Source organism: Propithecus coquereli, unplaced genomic scaffold (genome assembly GCF_000956105.1).
Source record: "Propithecus coquereli isolate 6110/MARCELLA unplaced genomic scaffold, Pcoq_1.0 Scaffold210, whole genome shotgun sequence".
Classification (NCBI taxonomy): domain Eukaryota; kingdom Metazoa; phylum Chordata; class Mammalia; order Primates; family Indriidae; genus Propithecus; species Propithecus coquereli.
Window position 1 is genome coordinate 3,480,748 of NW_012146079.1, and position 22,060 is coordinate 3,502,807.

The 22,060-nt window shown below is 37.6% G+C and overlaps 2 protein-coding genes across 2 annotated transcripts in view; one reads left to right on the forward strand and one right to left on the reverse strand.

Annotated features, from left to right (window-relative positions):
• The window catches only part of ADSS (adenylosuccinate synthase), a 44,741-nt gene extending 25,427 nt beyond the window's left edge, over positions 1 to 19,314 (reverse strand). The window contains exons 1-4 of the mRNA XM_012644387.1: positions 18,819 to 19,314; positions 6,891 to 6,993; positions 5,866 to 5,934; positions 3,090 to 3,140 (exon numbers count right to left, since the gene is read on the reverse strand). Coding sequence (XP_012499841.1) covers positions 3,090 to 3,140; positions 5,866 to 5,934; positions 6,891 to 6,993; positions 18,819 to 19,001 — 406 coding nt within the window. The 5' untranslated portion in view covers positions 19,002 to 19,314. The remainder of the gene's footprint in view (positions 1 to 3,089; positions 3,141 to 5,865; positions 5,935 to 6,890; positions 6,994 to 18,818) is intronic.
• Positions 19,315 to 21,027: 1,713 nt separating this feature from the next.
• Positions 21,028 to 22,060, forward strand: part of LOC105810366 (chromosome unknown open reading frame, human C1orf101) — a 99,255-nt gene continuing 98,222 nt past the window's right edge. The window contains exon 1 of the mRNA XM_012644337.1: positions 21,028 to 21,092. Coding sequence (XP_012499791.1) covers positions 21,028 to 21,092 — 65 coding nt within the window. The remainder of the gene's footprint in view (positions 21,093 to 22,060) is intronic.

Here is a 22,060-nt window from a genome sequence, read left to right on the forward strand (position 1 = left end):
ATTAATTTCTTTCTATTTTTAGTAGAGACGGGGTCTCGCTCTTGCTCAGGCTGGTCTCCAACTCCTGAGCTCAAACAATCCGCCCGCCTTGGCCTCCCAGAGAGCTCGGATTACAGGCGTGAGCCACCGCGCCCGGCCCACATGTTACTATTAACACTTAAATTTTAGTCTGAGCTTATCTTCTCTAGGCTCAGTTCTCTTCTATCAGAAATACTTTCCTTTATAAGGACACACATTTATGGAAAAGAAAAAATAATTTTTAAAGAAAAAATTATAAATAAAATATTTAATAATAATATTAATTCACATTTGTTGTGGTTTAAACCACATTATTTTCCTGTTACTCTGAGCCTTTTGACCCCTTGGCATTACTACTTTATTTGTTTTTTGGTAGTCTAAAGTAGTTAAGTAACTTGCTTAACCACCATGTTGTACCCAAAGATGCAAACTGTCAAGTGATAACCCAAAGCATTTGCAATGAAGAAGGAAGGTGGAAAATCCAGAGGGGAACACAGACATGTCTCTTACCACAATGCTCTTTCCAACAGACTGATACCATCAGTATATATTTATATACAGCCAAACTATTTGATAATAATACACTGAGGTCATATGTTACTCAAAGGACAGATATTAGGTATTATCCAGTTTTGTAATCCTAAATTATGGTATGCTGATTATGATACTGAATTTCACAGAGCAGACAACAAAGGACCATCAGAATATTCTGAAGATAAGTAGTTTCTATCATCTAACACAGTGGCTTACTTTATCTACAAGACAGAGGCAATCAATACCAAAAGGCTACACATAAAAACCATGAAAGGAAAAGATGACTATTGGTAACAGAATAAGGTTAATGAGTAGTGAGTGTAAACAGACAAAAATACCACGAAAGTACTTCACAAAAATATTTTTCCTTACATACCTAAGAGACTGTCGGTACAAAAAAATACTAACACTATATTGTTTTCTGTATCACAGCACTAGATAAGCTAATAACCAAAAAATACTTTTAAAATCAGAAGCTTGAAATGGACAACAAAAATGACAACCTCCTTCCTCTGAAAAGCCAAACAAAACCCTTTTGTCCATATCCAAATCGCATGTTATTATTTGGGACTGCAAAGCTTCTTTGTTTCTTTTGTTTTTTCTCTTGGTTATGCATCTATGCTATTAATTATTCTAGAAATATAAAACATTCCATTTAAATAAAAGTACTACCGATAATATCTTCATAGTTTAAATACAGTCAGGTGAAATGTAAACCACTCACAAGCCTACTTTATTTTATGGAAAGTATGGACACATTCTACATTTTATCCACTCACACTAACAAACAGCTATCAACGTGTTGTGTTCAAGGGTAACCAGCCTCCTCAGACAATACATGAGATTATATATTGATATAAAAATGTTTTGTAGTAAAAATATTGTTCTTTTCAAATTTTATAGATTAAAAAGCCTGTGGCAAACAACGTAAGGAAGAAGAAGACATTTTCACATAAAAACTTTATGTTAAATCCAGTACAGTTTACTTCAAATTAGTGACTTTATTGGGTTACTAAGATTATGCACAGGATTTAAGTCTATAGCTCTTTTCTAGAGGTACTGTTATTTAATTCCTGTACTTGACTGAGAAATACTGTAAGAACCTTGAGGAGGGTACCTTTTAAATAGAGGTCAATTGCTAAAATTAAAGCAGCTATTGCCTCAGGACACATACAGATTTAAATATAATTTAAGAGTTTGGATCAATCATATCGTTGGTTTATACTATGTGGTTATACTACAGGGTTTATACTTTTTTTTTTTTTTTTGAGACAGAGTCTCACTCTTTTGCCCGGGCTAGAGTGAGTGGCGTGGCGTCAGCCTAGCTCACAGCAACCTCAAACTCCTGGGCTCAAGTGATCCTTCTGCCTCAGCCTCCCGAGTAGCTGGGACTACAGGCATGTGCCACCATGCCCGGCTAATTTTTTCTATATATTTTTAGTTGTCCAATTAATTTCTTTCTATTTTTAGTAGAGACGGGGTCTCGCTCTTGCTCAGGCTGGTTTCGAACTCCTGAGCTCAAACAATCCGCCCGCCTCAGGCCTCCCAGAGTGCTAGGATTACAGGCGTGAGCCACAGCGCCCGGCCCAGGGTTTATACTTCTTATTTCTCTTTCCTGGTTACTCCTGTGTATAATCTTAGCAACCCAATAAAATAACTTATTTGAAGTAAACTGTACTAGCAACCCAATAAAATAACTTATTGGAAGTAAACTGTACTAGCAACTCAATAAAATAACTTACTGGAAGTAAACAATCTCTTAACCATGTCATTCTATAGCTCCAGAAATAGGATAATAGGGAAGAAAACCCCAAATTTACTGGTAGTGGTTGAAATAAATAATTTTAGAATCCAGTTTGCTCTAACTAATGGAGGAAAAGAGTAGTCTGAATAAAGTCTGAATCATTTAAAAAGCAGTAATTATTACCAGGCACTGAGGACTCCAACCAAAGGTGGGTAGGTGGGTAGGACGTGGGTGAGGGATGAAAAATTACCTATTGGGTACAATGTATACAATTTGGGTGATAGGTACACTAAAAGCCCAGACCCCACCATTATATAATACATTCATATAACAAAACTGTACTTTAAGAAAAACTATTGACATAAATAAATAAATAAATAAATAAAAGCTAAAAACCAGTAATTATTACATTTTAGGCACAGAATCATTCTAAATATTTGCCAAATTGCAGACTTACTTTTACGTAAGTATTACATGTGTAAGTAAACATTCTTTGCATTTTGATATGGCTTGCTTTTTAATAGAATTAGAGATGTCTCATGAAATACTGCTTATTACAAATTTGCTTAGCTAAACTTTTCTTCAGATACAGGTAAATTTTAGCCTGGCCCTTGTTAAAACAGAAAAAAGAAAAAAAATTAGTAAGATTGTTTTGTATTTAGAACCCAATTATTACAATCCATCCTACTTAGGTTAAATAAAAATAAAAGACAAAATTGGTTAATAAATGCTGTCATTTGATAAATTTCTGATGAAAAGATAGTTATAAATAAATGCAATATGTCCTCCTTACCAATATGAGCTCTGTCAGATATAATAAGCCTTTTTTCCCAGCCTTCTAGTCCTAGAGAGAAGGGGGAAAAGATATATTTAATCAAATATTTTATGTAACAGCTTTTAAATCTTAATTTCTTTAGAAATATAATATCTGAAATTGTTTTTAATGAAGCAATCATTTTTGTATCTTTTCTTCTGCACAGGAAATATCACCTCTAACAAGACTTTTCTTACTTGTCATTCATTCTATACCCGTATCAGTCACACTCCAAGTGTCTTGCTCTAAAAAACTCCAAACTCAAACCAGTCACATCCACATAAAATACTTCCAGGAATCCAAAAAGCAAATGGTAGGAAAATGACATTTTTTGCTGTTGGGGTGGGGGTGGGGGCTTAGGTACCTAGCAGGGAGCAATTTGAGAGAAGGGAGTTAATTTTAGGTATGGTAAGGGAATGGTGCCCTTTCTCAAAAGATAAAACATGATTAAAGAAAATACTGATATTCACACTAATTCTTCCAAAGTACTGTCAATTACTGTACTTATTACACAGAATTGTAATGAGATATATCTATCTATTCCATTTAACTGTGAACTGACATGATTAAGACATAGTTTACAGTATTTTCTAACTGCAGAGCCTGTGAATTGTCATAGCATGGGGCCTATTTATCCAATCAATGTTCTAAAATATGATTGTTACATGAATAAACGAATGCAAATAGATGTTTTTCATTAAAGACAGTACTCTAAAGCAGGCTATATGGGTTCTAAGGATAAACCATCAAGATCCAAACATTTTCAAAATTAATCTTGGGATATTAAAAATTAGTTGTTACCTTTACTAATATGCAAAAATTTGTTTTGAAAATTTATTTTTTATGGATTAAGGACGAGAACCTCCTCGCTAATGTACTAAAGGTAATATACTAAAAGGTAAATCTGGAATATTAAGCACCCCCCTCTACAGTTGTTATGACATGTAAATATGTGTTCTGAGGTTAGTTTAGGGGATATTATAAAGAAAATCATACAAAAAAATTCAGTAAAGCAGATTCAGCAGGGTCAGATAGGTCAGAATGAAAAACGGAGTGGGGCAAAATCATTAATACTAAAAGGGATGAAGCAGAGCAGAGAGCAGCAGGGGAATCTCAAGATGACCAATCTAAAAAGCAGAGACTAGAACGTAAGTACAAATACAGGGAGTACAACAGAGATAGTAGCAAAGATAGGGTTCTCTAAAGTCAGATTTAGTTGTTAGGAACACTTGAGGATTGCTACTTTTAAACCTGAACAATAAACTTTAACAATAGTAATATAATTCAATATTTTAAATTTGAGCTAATCTAAGGGGAAACTATACTAATGATTTTCCTCAACTGTGTATTTCAGGTTGAGTATCCCTTATCTGAAATGCTTGGAACCAGAAGTATTTCAGATTTCAGATGCTGGAATATCATCGTATAAATGAGATCTCTTGGGGATGAGACCAAAGTCTAAACACGAAATTCATTTATGTTTTATATACACCTTACACATGTAGCCTGAAATTTTATACAGTATTTTAAATAATTTTGTGCATGAAACAAAGTTTGTGTACATCAAACCATCAGAAAGCAAAGATGTCCCTATCTCAGCCACTTGTTAAGACAACAATCTGAGGTTGTTTGGCATCACCGTCATCCCTGACTTTGAATATATATGCTACCAGTAAGCAATCAATTTCTTACACTTATTCACACACAAGTACTTAACAGTAAATAAATATGACAAACCATTAATACAGTGAAAAATAGTATGTTCAAGGTAGCTAAGCAGCACAGTAGCATCACCACAATACCTGTAGACAGCTGGTGAACAACAGCAACAAAAACAATGGCAGGCTTTCAGTCTCTACCTATAGTGCCATGTTGTGATTAAAAGCTTACTGTATCCTATATTTATTAATGTTGTTGGCGCATCCAGCCTGCATATGTGCCATTTTATTACCCTTTGTGAGTGTGCTTGCATGGGGGAATCTGGGCATGTGTGGAAAAGATATATTGCAGCTATAAGGGGCTGAGGTATTTTTTCCCTTGAGGATGCTAAATAAACTTGTGTGTTATATGCCTGCATTTTGACTCTAATCCATTGTATGAGGTGAGGTGTGGAATCTTTCACTTGTGTTGTCATGTCAGTGTTCAAAAAGTTCCTGCTTTTAGAGCACTTCAGATTTCAGATTTTTGGATTGAGATGTTCAACCTGCATTTATAATGTCAAATTCCCCTCATAACCTAATGAGGTAGCCAAATTGGATGTAAACAGAACTCTAAAAATCCAAGAGATCAGTAAAGGCAAGAATCCAAGGTTATTTCTTTTAAGGAGATGGGAATGTACACACCGCATAAAAGCAGTATTTCTCTCATTTACAAGGAGGGACTTAAACAACCCCTTTTTACCCCTGGCTTGTAGCAACCACAGGAAAGCTCTAGATCCTCTAGGAAACAAGACTGACAGTGTGCAACTCAGGAATTTCCTAGAGTTTTGTCACCAATATATAGTAATTCTAGCTACCTTAAGATAAAGTTTGCAGATGACCTATGTGTAAAAAAATCAGGACTTACAAATGACATTATTACCTCTTGTTTAAAATGATTATAATGAATAAAATTTAATAACTGACATGAAAATTTTATCCTATAGTAACCTAAAATTTTAAAGTATAAGACAAAAATGTTAAGTTTGTCTGGCACAAGATCCTAATAAAACTTTACAAAAAATAACTGGTTACTAGGCAGACTCATTCTTCCATACCTTTTCCTTTTTGAACATTTTTCTCTGCTTCTTCAAACAATCCAGGTAGATGAATTACCACACCATTTCCTAAAGGAAAACAGACAAATTCCAACCTTAAACATCTATAATTATAGTGTAGACGTATATAATTTATATAACATTCTGATTTATCAGGGAGTTACCACAGAAATGATTCCAAGTTTTAAATAGTAGTATAATGTAAATATATAATAGAATATAATACAGAGAACATAAAACACTAAAATTACATTCATCATAATTTGAAATTTCTTTTGAAACAGTGAAATATGTTACTTTGAAAGAAATACTATGAAAGTTATGTAGTTTTAGGCAAATGGAATCTGTTCACAGTAGACTCTAGATCAATCCCCCCCTTCCCCCGACCCCCAGGGATGGAGTCTCCCTATGTTGCTCAGGCTGGAGTGCAGTGGCTATTCACAGGCACAATCGTAGCACACGGCAGTCTTAAATTCCTGGTCTCAAGCCATCTCCCACCTCAGCCTTACAAGTAGCTGGGACTACAAGTGTGTGCCACTATATCTGGCTTCTAGATCAGTGTCTTTCAAACTGGGGAATCGCACCCTATTAGTAGTCATAAAATCAATTTAGCGGGTTGTGATTAATATTTTAAAATATTAAAAAGTAGAATAGAAAATAACAGATTGCATCACACGTTGTAAGGGTTCAGAACCAATCCATGAACCTCTTATATTTCTTACTGTGAGTCACAGTTAAAAGCATCTGGGAAACTGATCTGATGATATAATACTCCTTTATAGAATTAAGATTGTCAATGATCACAGAAAAATGCAAAGTAAATCTTTCCAAAAAGTATTACTGCTAAAAGATCTAAGAGTTACAAATAGCCAAAGTTAGGTATATTCTAGAAGGTATCAAGGTCAAAATTAGTAAGAGATCAATGAACCATTCGGTGACAGAAGAAATTGGTTTTGATAAAAAAAATGAATACCATGATCAATCAGGAGGGAAAAATGAACAACCAGTTCAGTTTATATACTTACCAATGAATGCAGTAACATTTGGATTAATTATTCCACTGGGTAAAAGATGAAAATCATATTCCACGGAATCTACAACAACAGTATGACCAGCATTATTTCCTCCCTGAAATATAAGATAGGGGAAAATTGAGCCTGACAATAAATATGACAAATAACATATCTACTTACAAAGTAAATTAATCATTTCCTGCTAAAATGTCAATAACTTAAGGAAGCCCAAATGTTTGCCATATATACTGATGTGTTAAAGCCTTCATAATAGTTTTGCTCTCTCCTTTCTGTACTATAGTACACTTGAGTGATTATCCTCTAGTATCTGGAAACTGGAGAATTCAGGTTTCTGAAAGACAGAAAGTCATGTTCCTTTTTAAAAGACAAAGAAAAGTAAAAAATATACAGATAGCCATTAGTTTGTTAGTCTGTCTTTGGCACTACGTAGGATGTGCAGCAATCTAATTATTAATAATTATCCATATTTTATCTACACAAACATGTCTCTAAGACAGAAAAGAGTAATCTATCCAGTTACCCTAACTTAATGTAAATATTCATATAATTCCTATTGTCCTTAGAGTGTATCAAACAACTTTGTGATCTGAAACTTGTATTCTTACATGGACTCAATAATTAGAATCTCCCCTAAGTCGCTCCCCCAAATATTGGTTATCCTAGGACTCTAATTTATAAATCAGCTTTGTGAGTCTGGTTAGTGACAGATCCTTAGAACCTGCTCATCTCTGGACCCCTTGCTGGGTCAAGGAACCTCTAACGCTGAGAATCATACCATAAACTCATGGTAAAACTTTCACTCTATGAAGTTTGTGCCTATGTAGCAAATAAATAGTAAAATGTACAAAAAATGAAATCATAAAAATTAGGTACAAAGGAGCCTGAATATTAAGTGACCAAATAATTTTTCTAAGTTTTACTTTTTTTCTTTTTCTTTTTGGTAGAGACAAGGGTTTCACTATACTGCCCAGGCTGGTTTCAATCTCCTGGCCTCAAGTGATGCTCCCACCTCAGCCTCCAAAAATGCTAGGATTACAGTCAGAAGCCACGGTACCCAGCCCTAATTTCTAAGTTTAAAAAACCATGGAAGAAAACACAAGTCAATTGATTACATGTATGTTTAAATTTCTACACAATATTAACTAACTCTTAAAAGTAAACAACTAGGAATATATTTGCAACAAATAAAAACTTTAACAACATCCTTATGTGACATTAAAAAATGCCAATCAAAACCGTATCTCCTGAGAATGACTAGTTTAACTTGATCCAAGGTTGTTTTTTGACAAACTGAATGTTATTCACTTTTCATTGTACCAATTCATCACCAATCAATCATGAGTTCATAAAAATGCTAGAAAAATAGGTCCTGCTAAAAAAATCTTCAAAAAGCAAACAATTTACAATGTTTTGCACTGTATAAAGCAAAGAACTCTTTGCCTGAAGACTAATGTATATCATGTACTTAAAAAAAAAAGTGGTGAGCTATAATCTACAAGATGACAGGTGGTGGCAAGATATAGGAAGACAGAAGCAGGAGCGTTAAGCAATACTTTCTTCATGTTATAACAAGGGAACAGGTGAACATATTTTACTATTGATTTTTTAATAGGAAACGTCTACCTATGATACAGACTCCAAAAGGCACAGACGTATGCACGGTAAAATGTGAAGTCTTTCTCATACCCTCGCCACAAGGCAACCAGTCATAAGTTTTTGGCATCCTTCCTGAGGTAATTTATGCATACAAAATCAAATGTTTATATATTGTTTTATTCCACATATATAATGGTAGCAAACTATATACATCTGGGCAGCCTGCCTGTTTTTTTTTTTTTTTTTTTTTTTGAGACAGAGTGCTGTGGCATCAGCCTAGCTCACAGCAACCTCAAACTCCTGGCTCAAGCAATTCTTCTGCCTCAGCCTCCCGAGTAGCTGGGACTACAGGCATGCGCCACTATGCCCGGCTAATTTTTTCTATTTTTATTTAGTAGAGATGGGGTCTCACTCTTGCTCAGGCTGGTCTCGAACTCCTGACCTCAAGGGATCCTCCCACCTCGGCCTCTCAGAGTTCTAGGATTACAGGCGTGAGCCACCACGCCCAGACCTTGCTTTTTTTACTTAACAAATTTTAAAGCTCATTTCAAAACCTTGCAAACAAAATCACCTCATTCTTTTAAGTGCTATATTGTTTTCTTTTGTATATAAACATATAATAATTTGTTAAACTGGTCCTGTAATGAAAGGCATTCAAGTTGTTTCCAGTCTTTTGCCATTATAAACAATGTTGCAATAAACTGGTATATAGTTTTATTATTTTACAGTTATGCAAGTTTATCACCAAATCTGACAGAATCCTAAGACATATATTACATATCAAAAGAACACAGTGATCTTAACTTAGTCTTTTTAAAATAACTCATAGGACAATTCTTAGCTGTATTTTGGTTTCTCTTTATCCGTCACGCCAATATGAGCCTTTTTATCACAATATTTTTGATTTAGGAAATACCTTCCAAACTTTCAGGAAAAATCTTTTAAGAATATGAAGCTCATTAAAATTTCCTTGTTCCCCAGGAAAATACTAATTTGTTATTATCATAATCATTTAATTCTAAATTGTTATAAATTACTAAGTTTAATAAATTTTTATGAATTGTTATAAAGTATTGGTAACTTTGAGTCAAACAACAAATAACATTATGATCTAAGCAAAAGCAAGGTTGTTTTTTTTTTTTGTTTTTTTTTTTTAGGAGTCGGGGTCTCACTATGTTGCCTAGGCTGGCTTTGAACCTTTGGGCTCAAGCAGTCCTCCTGCCTCTGCCTCTCAAGTAGCTGGGACTAAGGTGCATGACACCATTCCTGGATAAAACCAGTTTTTTAAAATCCATCATTTATTTAATGTAAAAAACAAACTATCTACTCTGTAATTGTTGGAGTAGACCATTAAAGTAAGCCAAAATTATTTCTATAGATATACTAATATAATCATTTGGTGAAACAATTATTAACTTGGTAGTGCATGACAATGTTCTTGGTGTGTAACAAAAGCCTACTCTCTTAGCTAATATTTTACTAAGGCAGTAATGATGGAAGTAACCATAATAAAGAAATGATGGCTGCCATATATATATATATATATAATATATATATATATATATATATGTAAATAAATTGTTTTAGGCAGATGGTTATGATAGATGACTAATTTTAGGGGGACAACTTGGCTTAATTCCTTAAGTTCACCCAAGTTTATGCATAGTTCAGGCTGGAAAAGTTCAGCTGTAAGAGTCTCGAAATCATTTTACTACAAAGCTTGTTCACTCAAATATTAACCAACATTTTTCAATAACCAATGTCGCATTAAGGATTATTATATAGTCTAAATATCATTTAAATTATTTCATTGAGTATGGATATATGGTTTAATATACCCAGAAAAACCCTAGATTATCCTACGAAGGATTTAAGGAGAAAATAAGTGCTTATTTATATTTGGTCAGTAGTGCCCCGTGGGAGAACTGGGGCATGATAACTTTTAATCTTGAAACACACTGTGCAGAAGGGTCCTCAGGTGAACTGAGAAGGTGCTACTCATAAGGGGTTTCTTATGAGGTTATCTATTTATGAATTAAGTTTTAGTATTTTACAAAATGGATTTTACAAAATGCAACAGATGAAGTCAAATTTGAAGTGTCTATTTCGATGCTAACCTAAATATTATGTGAAATATGCAAAATTCACCTTGGGAGCTCCAGCAATTGTCCTCAAACACAGATTATACTGGTTCAAGGAGAGGTCACCTATATTAGCAGACAGCAAAACAGGAGTTTCAAATATGAGCACCATTATTGACCACCATTTCGCTCTCCCATCTATAAATTATAAGGGCAGATGGAAGTGCTTCCCACAAAGGCAACTCTATGTAGCACGTGCCAGCATGAGCAACAGCAAGGATGTGTTTGTTTAATTGCGTTTAATGAATCCCCTAAGTAGCTCTGGGTAGGCCAGATAGCACTAAATAAATGATGAGAGATATTTTGTTGTTGTTCCACTTTTAATAGAGACATACTACTGCCTTCTCAATCCAAATTTTCCTCAAATCAAACTTGATGTTATCCCCCAAAAACAGCACTAATCATATATTCACATTAATAGTTACACGTAATTACCTCTTGCTGCTTTGCCAAATTCCCATAACACAATCCTAGTCACTCATTTAGTATTTAACAAATACTCTTAATTATCACAGCCATATGTTCTATATTACCTGACTAGAAAAATAGAATATGTTCAATTAATAGTTATACAAAGCGCTGTGAATCCCAATGTTGTTTTCTGGATCAATTATATCAATAGGGAAAATATTTCTCAATGATTCTTGATGACTTAATTTTTCTAACAATTAATTTTGAAATATACCTCCCTAAACCCAAAGAAACAAAAAAACAATGAGTCCAAAAGTGGCTGCATATTATGTGGCAGGTTTCTTTGAGGAAAAACGTAACGCTTTATATGATGTTCTTATATTAAATACCAAGAATAAATGCAAGTTAATTGTACTAAAGTAAAGAATATATGAAAGAAAATCCAATTAGTTCTCATCACAGTCACAAAACATTCCCTAATATGGTATATATTAATATTCCGCCAATTTTATTTGACTATTATTCTTACATTAGGATTAAATACAAAAAAATATTAAATACGCCTTTTGATTACAAAAAAGAAAAGTGTATCCCACTGCAGAGCTATGAAATAAACTGGGACATCGTGACAGAAGAAAAGCAGAACTAAATGTCTATGTTCTCAAAGCTGAAAGGCAAAGTCTCAGATGTACCTTTTTAGTTTTTTACAATCAATATACAGCAAATCTTCATTGTTTTAATTAAGGTTAAAATAGTAAGAACTAATTTAACTCCAAACATTCTTTCCCTCTAGAAAAGCACTAGAGGTCTACAATATATCAGACGGTTGGAAAACAATTTACAAATAAGAACAATCCAGAACGAATGTTTCCTCATACTTTATTTTCCTATATGAAATTAACTCCATGCTAGTTATAGCTTTGCATGTTAAGTCCCTCTTCTTTTCCCTCTCTGCTAATCACAGCAATCATCCCCCTAGCCACCGCGATTGATCTAGACAAGGAAATCTGATTCAACCTGAGTCAATCAGCTCCTCTCCCTTGGGAATTTGATTTTGGGTATTAAGGAAAACAGTTAGGAGTTTCAGATGCCTGTTACCTAACAGAAGCATCCTCAAGAGAAAGGCTGCCAGTTCTAGCTGTTGAAATTCCAGGAGCAGCTTTTGTCTTAGGCCAGCCTAAGAGTTGGCCATTCTGCTCTTTCTTCAAACAAATCCCCATTTTGCTTAAGATAATTTCTTTCCATTGATTGCAAACAAAGAGTCCAAATAATTCACAAAACAAATTAAGGTACTGCAGGGTATATAGGAATGATATAATGATACTAATTATTTTGTAACTATTCTGTTTCTCAATGAATTCTTTTTTTCCTAATTTGATGTTAAGTTTAAGGAAGTCAGAAGACAAGTGTTGTGAATTTTCTTTCCATGGCTTCTCAGAATCAAAGGCTGTCAAGCTCATTTCCAGAATAAAATTTTGGATCATGAAATGTTAATATGTGTAAGTTTCCAATTTAGAAGCTCCAAAGGTCCAGGGAGGTTAAAAAAAATTATGGGAGGGTATGAAATAACGTTAGTTAACAAAAGTGACTCTTGATTCTTAACTTGATTTGCTATTAGGCTTTTCCTTCTCCAAATCACTCCCTTCTTCACTGCCCCAAATAAAGGCAGTGACCCACCTCTGGACAGTGTTATAAACCTGAAACAATGGTATCTCTTCTTTAGCAACAGTAGAGGCCCAAGTGTCAAGGGCTAACAACTACATGCATATAGCCCAGAAGCATTTCTCAAGCAATTAAAATAGTCTGTGTGTCTTCTCTTTGTCCTTCCTGCTCTCAATACTTGAGCAATGTACTATAATCACAGAGCACAAACTGAACATCAATGAAGAAGTTAGAGTTAACTACGTGGATTACAGCAGAGAGCAGCAATGCCTCAGACTCCAGGCATTTGAATTATACCAGCAACCAAAAATGGGTTGCCAAAGTAGTTCCATAGTATTCCTTTGTATCTATCTGTACTGGATCTAATTGAGGGGAAAGTAAATAAACTTTAAACAAGTGAAGAATGTCAAAAAAAAAAAAGAAAAAGAAAATGGGTTGCCATATTTTATCTAGTCTTCAAGCTTTTTAAGAGCCTAACAATCTTTTGAGTCAATGCTTACTACCTATGCTGCTTTCTTGGTAAAGACTGTAAGACCTATGTCTTCCCGGTTCCAGATGGAACATTTCTCTATTCACCAAAACTAAAGCACTTATCAATCTATAGCAATAAAGTCATTATAAACAAGGATAGAGCAGGTTAAGTTACTACCAGTAAGTTGATCAAATGAAACTATTCAGCAGTAACCAGACACACTAGATAGGAAGAGAAAACATATACAGGGTATCTGAATTTCTTTTTAGCAAAGACATTTAGGTGCACTGTTCAGTTATCTTTTAAAGGCTTAAAGATACCCACTTTACCTTACATTATTACGGCTACCTTCCAGTTTCTTTCTTTCTTTCTTTCTTTTAAAGTCCCTGTTAAAGCACGACCAAGTTTCATACACATGTAAATGTCACACAAATAATGAAAATCTCAGATACCTTGTATTTAATATCTTAAATTGCCATTATGAAACAAATTCTCACAATGAAAGTGGAAAGGAGCATTACCTTGGAGGACCTTAGGTTCTTAATTAAGAAGATTTAGACTCTAGGCACCAAACTCTAGGTACCTAATACACACACTTGCTAACCCAGCATCACAGATAGGAGTATGAGACATGCAACCAAAAAATGTATAAACAATGATGTTATACAGCTCTGTGTCAATGTTTGATAAAAATTCACCTAATCACTATACTCATGAAGATATTTTCTTAATATACTGAAATTAAACTAAAGATCTCAAGTCAGAAAAGCTTTTTTAAATCACTAATAAAAGTCTTCCTTTAAAATGGATTTTAAATATAAAAATCTCATTTTTAGAAATTTCATGGGCCTCCTTTTCAAAAAGAATGTTATTATATTGAATCAAATATAATTAAAAGTTGGTTCAATGTAAAGAACCATCTCACCCTAGAGCCAGAGTAGCCATGGGAACTCCTCTTCATTTATTGTTCTTTTCATGGCTTTCAGCAGGCAATATCGAACATTTCAATGTCCCTTTTTCTATTGATCAAAGTCACCAATTTTCACTTATCAATATGTAATAGCTCATCCACACTAATCTTTGGTGTCAAAATCTGAACATAGTTCCTGAGAGATAATATAGCTGGATTTGTATCCAGTTACAATATAAGTAAGCTATTAATATTAAGTGCACATCAATTTACTGGTTCACTCTGGATTTGTTCTAGGCAACAGTTTTTCCTAGAGATACTGGAATCTATTCAACTAATCCATTCATTCCCAAGAAAATTAAAGAAACAATAATTTTGATCAGATAATACTGAGGTAGTCTCATATAACTTAAAAATTCATGCTTCAGAAGTAGAGATGATGTTATAACACATATATTAATTGCAATAGACTTAAATAGTGAACAACATGGGACATCTTCATTGACCAAACTTTGAGATTTACTGCCCTCAGCAGAGAAAAACTAGTTACTAGAACTGGATATGACATTCAGCTCAAATATGTAGAAGAGATACATGAAAAAGATACAAATATCAGTTATCCATTTCCTCACAGATACAAGAGATAAGACTTAATATAAAAGGCCGGGCGCGGTGGCTCACGCCTGTAATCCTAGCACTCTGGGAGGCTGAGGCAGGCGGATCATTTGAGCTCAGGAGTTCGAGACCAGTCTGAGCAAGAGCGAGACCCTGTCTCTACTAAAAAACATAAAGAAATTACTTGGACAGCTAAAAATATATAGAAAAAATTAGCCGGGCATGGTGACGCATGCCTGTAGTCCCAGCTACTCGGGAGGCTGAGGCAGTAAGGATGGCTTGAGTCCAGGAGTTTGAGGTTGCTGTGCTAGGCTGACGCCATGGCACTCTAGCCCAGGCAACAGAGTGAGACTCTGTCTCACTAAAAAAAAAAAAAAAAGACAATATAAACAATTAAAGCCTTTGAACATAATGGTAAATGTAAGAAATACTAGTTAAAATACTAAATAACAAATGTTAATCCAAGGAATGCTGGGGATTCCACCTTAAAATCATGCCAACAAACTGTCCAGAGAGATGTTAAAATAATTGACAGAAAAGGGTTAAACTACTGATTTCAAAAGGTTGATCCGGTCACCCAGAATCTATTTGTTCAGTATTTTCTTTCTACCTCTGTAGAAAGTAGTGTGGGAGATCATTTTAGCTGTACAAGATCAAGACCTTAAATAACACTAAAGTTACTTCCTTTTAAATTATCTTTTACCTTTTCTATTTCAAGGAAAAAGTCTCAGTTGGCTGCTGGTATGTCTTTTTCACTTCTTTATCACTTACTAATGGCTGGTTTCAGACCCTCAGCAGATACCAGCATCTAGCTACAAAGTAGTGACATTTTTTATTGTGTTTATTTTTATGGCAAGCTTGTATATACACATAGCAAGTGATAGAGTATAGGTTCCCTTATGATTAATTTTAGTTAATATTTTCAAAACCCTGAAAAAAACACAAAGAAATGGAATACTTCTCTAGCCTTTCCTAATCACAGGCAACTTCATGCCTGTCATCATACCCAGACCACCAAACTTTTTTTCTCCAAAAGCAATAAATAAGCAATTGCTTAAGGCCTAGTATAAACTGCTATAGTTAAAATGTCTCTGTAGTTTCTGCTCAATAAAATAAAGAAAACGAAGTATAGTATTTTACTTTGAGAAGATTTGAGGGAACAAACAGTAATAGGCTTCCTAACAAAACTACTTTTGTGCTGCCAAAAAGGAGTCTTCCTGGTACTATAACCTCTTGAAAACCTATACTAGTTTCCTTCCCCATACCCACCCTTGCAATACTTGCTTACACAGCAGTTGTCTACTAGACTGTGGGCAACTTGTGGGCACAACCCCTGCCTTTTTCAGCTTTTTGATTCTGGAGCTAAGTGGTCCCCTGTTGATACTCAGTTTGTGTTTACTGGATGAATGACCTGTGTCTGGAGTTGGTCCTATACTTATTTCTTCTTTTTCTTAAAAGACATATGGATTTAAAATTAAGTCATCAGTAGCAGCTGTCCTTTGATGCAAGTCCTACATATTTATTTATGGATCTAGAGTACCTACGAAAATTCTTCATAAATCCTGAATCTGAAAGACATAGATAGGCCTTAAGTGCTAAAATAATGAAAATGCCAATAGCTTTGCATCTATTCTTTCCAAAGAGACATTTTATACATTAGGATACATAGTTAAATGCAATGTGTTTTTCTTTTTAAAACCACATTTTATATGGGGAAAAATTCTCTGATTCCACTGTTGAAATATGGATACATTACAGATATACTACTTCTGGAGAAACAATGCTGTACAAAATTTAAGTTCATGACATGAATATGGCAAAAAACAAAAAAAAATTAAACTCTGACAAAGGACATAGTTTTAATAACACAAAAACTTGAAACATCAAAGAAGGCAATCCAAGATCAAAATGTCTTTCTCAATGTTGACTTTTCCAGCTCTCTATATACATACACTCATTAAGAATTTCAACATTCCTTATTCTTCAATTTTATAACCTAGGAGAACTTCATTAAGTAGATGTCAGCTTGCTAGGGCTGACCAAATATAAAGTTACCAAGGTGAATCACAAAATAGATATGCTTAAATCTATTCGTTACTTATCTACTTTTCACTAACAAGACCAATGAAGAATCCTAATGATCCGCTCTTAAAAGGCACTAGAAGAATATAAAGATTCTATAAGGAAGGTAGGGTATTAAGTCAAAATCTTACAGGTGAGGAAAGTCTCCTCATTTGCCTGGCTACTATCTTCAGCTAACATTTAAAAGCCAAACTTGGGTCCTTCTCAATCACTTCTCTAAATTTTCCAAGGGCATCAGTTCAGATTGGTTCATGACTTCCTTCAAGATTACTTTCCCAGTAACATAGTTTCCCATCGACGAACTAGTTCTAATATTTTTCAATTGAATAAATGCCATAATGGTTATGTTCCCAAAATCTTCTTACAATCCATAATGTAGCTCAACCAAGTAAGAAAAGAGGATGTCAAGAATGACAGAGTGAAGGGGACAAACAGGCATCAGCCTCTCTCCCCTTCTAGGCAGCAAAAGTTAGGTATTCTTATCTGTCTTTCCCCACCACAAGGCCGGATCTGATTTTAAGACAATAGGAAGGTAAAAGATGGACTTCTGGAGCAGCACCTAAGGCAGTGTGGGGTGAGAATTCAATGGTGTTGCCATTGCTTAATAGCACTTGGGAGTGCTATTAAGTAAGGTACGGTATGTATGTTGCCAGAGGGGTGGAGGAATAGGATGGAAAGGGAGGGAGGGAGAGGTGGTAGTGCTGGTGCTGGTGATTATACTAAAGGCAATTGGTATAACAGCTATGTTAGCCAAAAAATGGGGGCAGAGTGGATTTCTGCACGCTAAAAGAACAAAAAAACCAAGAAAAGTCAGAGAATATTTGCGCTTGGCTTTTTACATACCCGTGTTTTTCCTGTTTCTGCATGCTCAAATGATACTCAATTTTAGGTTAAAAGCTTCCAATCAAGTGGGCCTACTAACTTTGAACATCTACAGCATGGCATCATCATATTGTGCCATGTATGTTCAACAACAAGAAATATTCTTGCAACCTTAACAGACAGCAGTTAGCTTCAAATAATACATTTTCTTTTGACTGTGGTTACTGCTCATCTATTTCGAATTCTGAAATTGGGGATTATTATCTGAGAGTCTTTACAAAGGCCTCCCCTCTAGGCTGCTTCAAAGTAAACGACAAATAGGAAGAAAGTGTACACTGAAAACCACGTGTTTCCCATTAAGAAGTACATTACCAACCCATTTCCCGAAAGTTCACTTTCAATGTGACCATAACAATGTAAATATTTCTAAATACCCGATTTGATGCCGATGTATTTACTTTCCTAACTCTTTTTAACAGAGCTGGCATTTTTCGCCCCCCCCCCCCGACCAACAAGTGAAAGTAATCTCCCCTTAATGTTAATTTACGGAGTATGGGGTACCAAAAAAAAACAACAACAAAACCACAAAACAAACACAAAAAAATAAACAGGGCTCTAAAACACTAAGCCCAAAGGTGGGTTCTGATGTCAACAAAATGGACTGGAGTAGGCAAAGCACTGCATGCCACGGGCCTGCAGGTGGGGGAGTGGTGAGTCTAGATTTCAGGGCATTTGGGAACAATCCCCTCCCACCTTGCCGCCCTGGGTGGGTGGGTGATGGGCAGGCAGGTCGTGCGGCAGCGCTGGGTCTCCGCCCGCAGCCAGGGGAGTTGGGAGCAGGCCTCGGGCGGTAGCTCCTCAAACTCTGACCGCATCCCACCTCCACCCTGGCCTTAGTCCTGGGGCTGAGCGCCGATCCCCAGACCGAAAACTGCAACTCCCCAGGCATCGCACGTCTCTCAAAGGCTCCCCATCATCCTGCATTTTCTTCCAAAACCACCCCAAGCTTCACCCAAGACCCCAGGTTAGGGGTTCCTGACCTCCCGCCATTTCTCCACGTCGCCGCAGCTCGGAGCAAGAGAAGAAAACCTCAAGGTGACACCTCATTTTGGCCGGTGGGTCCCGGTTCTGGGCCCGAGTTGTTGGGCAGTAGAAGGCAGAAGCCCCAGCTCCCAGCCCCACTCCCCGTCAGGGCACCGTCGCCTCACCTGGCAGCGGCACACGATATCGGCGTCCTGCGCCAGCAGATCCACCACCTTCCCTTTGCCTTCGTCGCCCCACTGCGCGCCGAGCACCACCGTCACCCGGTTTCCTCCGGGCCGCGCCCTAGGGCGGCCGTAGTCGCCGTTGGGCAGGGAGGATGCCGCCGGGTTGGTCTCGTCGAACGACATGGCTCCAGTGACGCTAGGAGAACCTGAAGGAGACACCGTCGGCGAAGAGTGCGCGAACTGAACCGCTCTGCGGCCGCCAGCCACATGCGGAGGAAGAAGGAGCCAGAGGCCGGCCCCGCCCCCGTCCCCGCCGGGCCGCCACCCTCCAGCCCGGCCCCGCCCTGCTAGTCGCACAGCCCACTCAAGGGGGGACCATGACTGCCCCGCGCAGGCCGGCCTCTGCAGCACCGCTCGCAGGAGGAAGCCTTGGTGGCTGCAACCGCCGCCACCCTAGACCGAGGCCACGCCCCTTCCGCGGCGAGGCGCGCCACTCTTGTACGAACTTAGAGAGCGGAAAAGGGCAGGGGCGGGGCTTTGAGCGCGCTTGGCCCTCAACGTCCCGCCTACTCGGTCTTCCTCCAGCTTTCAAACTGGAGGGCGCGGAGCTGCGTGCCGAGCGTCGGACTACAACTCCCGGCATGCAACGCCTCGGCTGTGGGGACGTATTCTCGTGCTACTGAGGCGGCCATCTGCAGGTTTGACTCTTAAGCGTTCGTTTTGTAAAATTTTTTTAAGATTTATTTTTATTGAGGAATGAGATAGCGTGTCCAAAATACAAAGTGTGGAATTTGAAAATACAAACAGGTTGGAATTTGAACGTATAAGTTTAGAATTGGAAATTAAAGATCTAGAAGTAGTAGATATAGGAACAGGGATCAAAAAAGACAAACTCAAAAGGACGGCAATAAGGTACAGGACGTTAGACCTGAAAAACTATAGCTCAAGTAGAATCTTAACCCTTCTCATTTAAATATTTACACAAAGGCTTAGAGAGGAGCGAATTACCTATGTCATATAGTACATATATGCGGATACAGTAATGCACTTGGGTTTTTAATCCCCACACCGTATGAGGTAGGTGATCCTGTCTTGTCTTTATTTTACAGGATTTAAGATCGAGGTAACTTGCTCTAGGGAGGCTTGAATCAGTACCTAGACAGCCTGAGTCCAGAGCCCATGCCCTTCCGGTATGTTCCACTCCTCTTAGTGTTTCAACTGTGGCTAGACTATGGAGTACACCTACTGTTGATGTAGTGCTCTTCCGACCGCAATACAGATTACTATAACTGTGACGTCTAATTGTAATAAAAGTTGCTTCGGAAAAAAGTGGGAATAGAATCACATTATATGTGTCTCCCAAATCGTATATACTGTTATGTTCCCTAATGGTCCCTGGAGCGCATTTTAGTATTTTATTATTTCTATTCAATGTGTTACATAAGTAAACATCTGAGAATTCACTATAACCTAAGGCTGTACTGGGACTGATAACATAGGAGGAATAAAGATACAATTGCAGCCTACAAGGATTCCAATTATTTGGTCTATCAATAAGTAAGTAAATTATAATGCTATATAACTGGTGTTTGTTTATCTTGACTTTATCACAAACCATTTGTAAGCAAGAATGCGGTCATATTTTATACTCTAGTGCCCAAGGTAGTGTTGGGCAGATAGTAGATAAACTCAATAAGCACACGTTCCTATTCATTTCTGTTCAATTCTTAAAAAATCATTTATGGCGTGCCTGCTCCCGGGAAAGCACTTCCAGACAACGTTATTTGCTATTGCAATGTCTACACACAGTCATACGAAGATTGGGGCTAAAAGATAAACCTAAAAGCATCACCTTTATTCAGGCAGCTCAGATTTTTCGAAGGGTTTTTGCTATGTCACTCGAGGAAAGCACGGTTTGTTCTGCCGTTCCTAAAATCTGTTTTATATTTTCACACTCCAGCTTCTAACTTTCAGGCCCCTGGGGGAGCCCAGCGCGCGCGCGCACGCACTCCCTCACACACGAGCACCCGCACGCGCGCACACACTCCCTCACACACACAAGCGCGCGCGCACAGTTTCCTCGCCCGCGCTCAGGCCGACCCCGCCCAGCAGCCCCGGGGCCTAAGCGCCTGCGGGCCGACGCCCTGCGGAGCGCGCGAGTCACCGGCGGGCGCGGCGGAGGCTGTTGGGCGGAAGCGGAGCCGGCGCCATGTCTGTCCCGGGAGTGGGGGTGCTCCTTTCGTGGCTGAGCTGCTGCAGCTTGGCGCTGTGGAGGTAGAGACACCAGTCGCGGGCAGGGGTCGCCTCTGGAGCCGGGCAGGCAGGGCCCTATTCCCGCCTCCCCACCGCCAGCGTCCTGGGGCCACTGGCCCTCGCCGAGCACCGCCTCGTCTCCTCCGCTCCCCAAACACCAGCACCAGCGTCCCGCTCCTCCCACCCGAGTTTTCCATGAAAATGAAAACTGAGGGCGGAAAATGAGGGGATGCTGTTAGCCCTTTGCTACTCTGTTGAGTTCCCGCAGTAGGGTCGTGGTGCCCTCACACTGCTGTCCTCTGAACGACTGAGCCCCTCTGAATTCTTAAACTCATTTCGCCTTACTGCACCCTTGCTTCTGCCAAAGAGAGGAGCAAATGAAAACCAAAAGGTCGTCACTAGAGATTGGCACGGAGGAGGCACTTTTCTGGGATAGCTAGGTCCTTGGTGGTTTCTGTTAGGTAATTGAAGTTGAGTGATTTGTGAGAAAGTGCTTTGTAAAATGTAAACACTGCACAAGTGTGAGGAAATATAATTCCTGTATAAAGTGAGTTGATCTGGGGAATGAAAACGTTTAAAATTCTGAGAGAGAAAGTTCTGAGAGTCAATGCAAGTTTGATTTTTGTTCAGTATTTGATAACTGCTGCACTGGAAGGTGTATCAAAATATTTTAGATTTTCCACGTAAGTTAAAACACAGATGGTTAACCAGAAAATCACATTCCACGAATATTCTGTTTTTGCTATAAGAAATAATGATTACTCTCTAACATTTCTTCTCTATGAAATGGAAATAATAAAATCTGTCTACTGGGGTGGTTGTGAGGCTTAAATGCTATGATATAGATACACGAGAATGTATCTTTTCTGTTTTGTCTTCATGTATTCCCATTCTACCACGTCCTCAATATTTAAGAGCATTCTTGACCTTTACCCCTTCCTTCATTTCCCAACAGATAAGTCCCTGTTTGACTTCACTTTCCTCTCTCT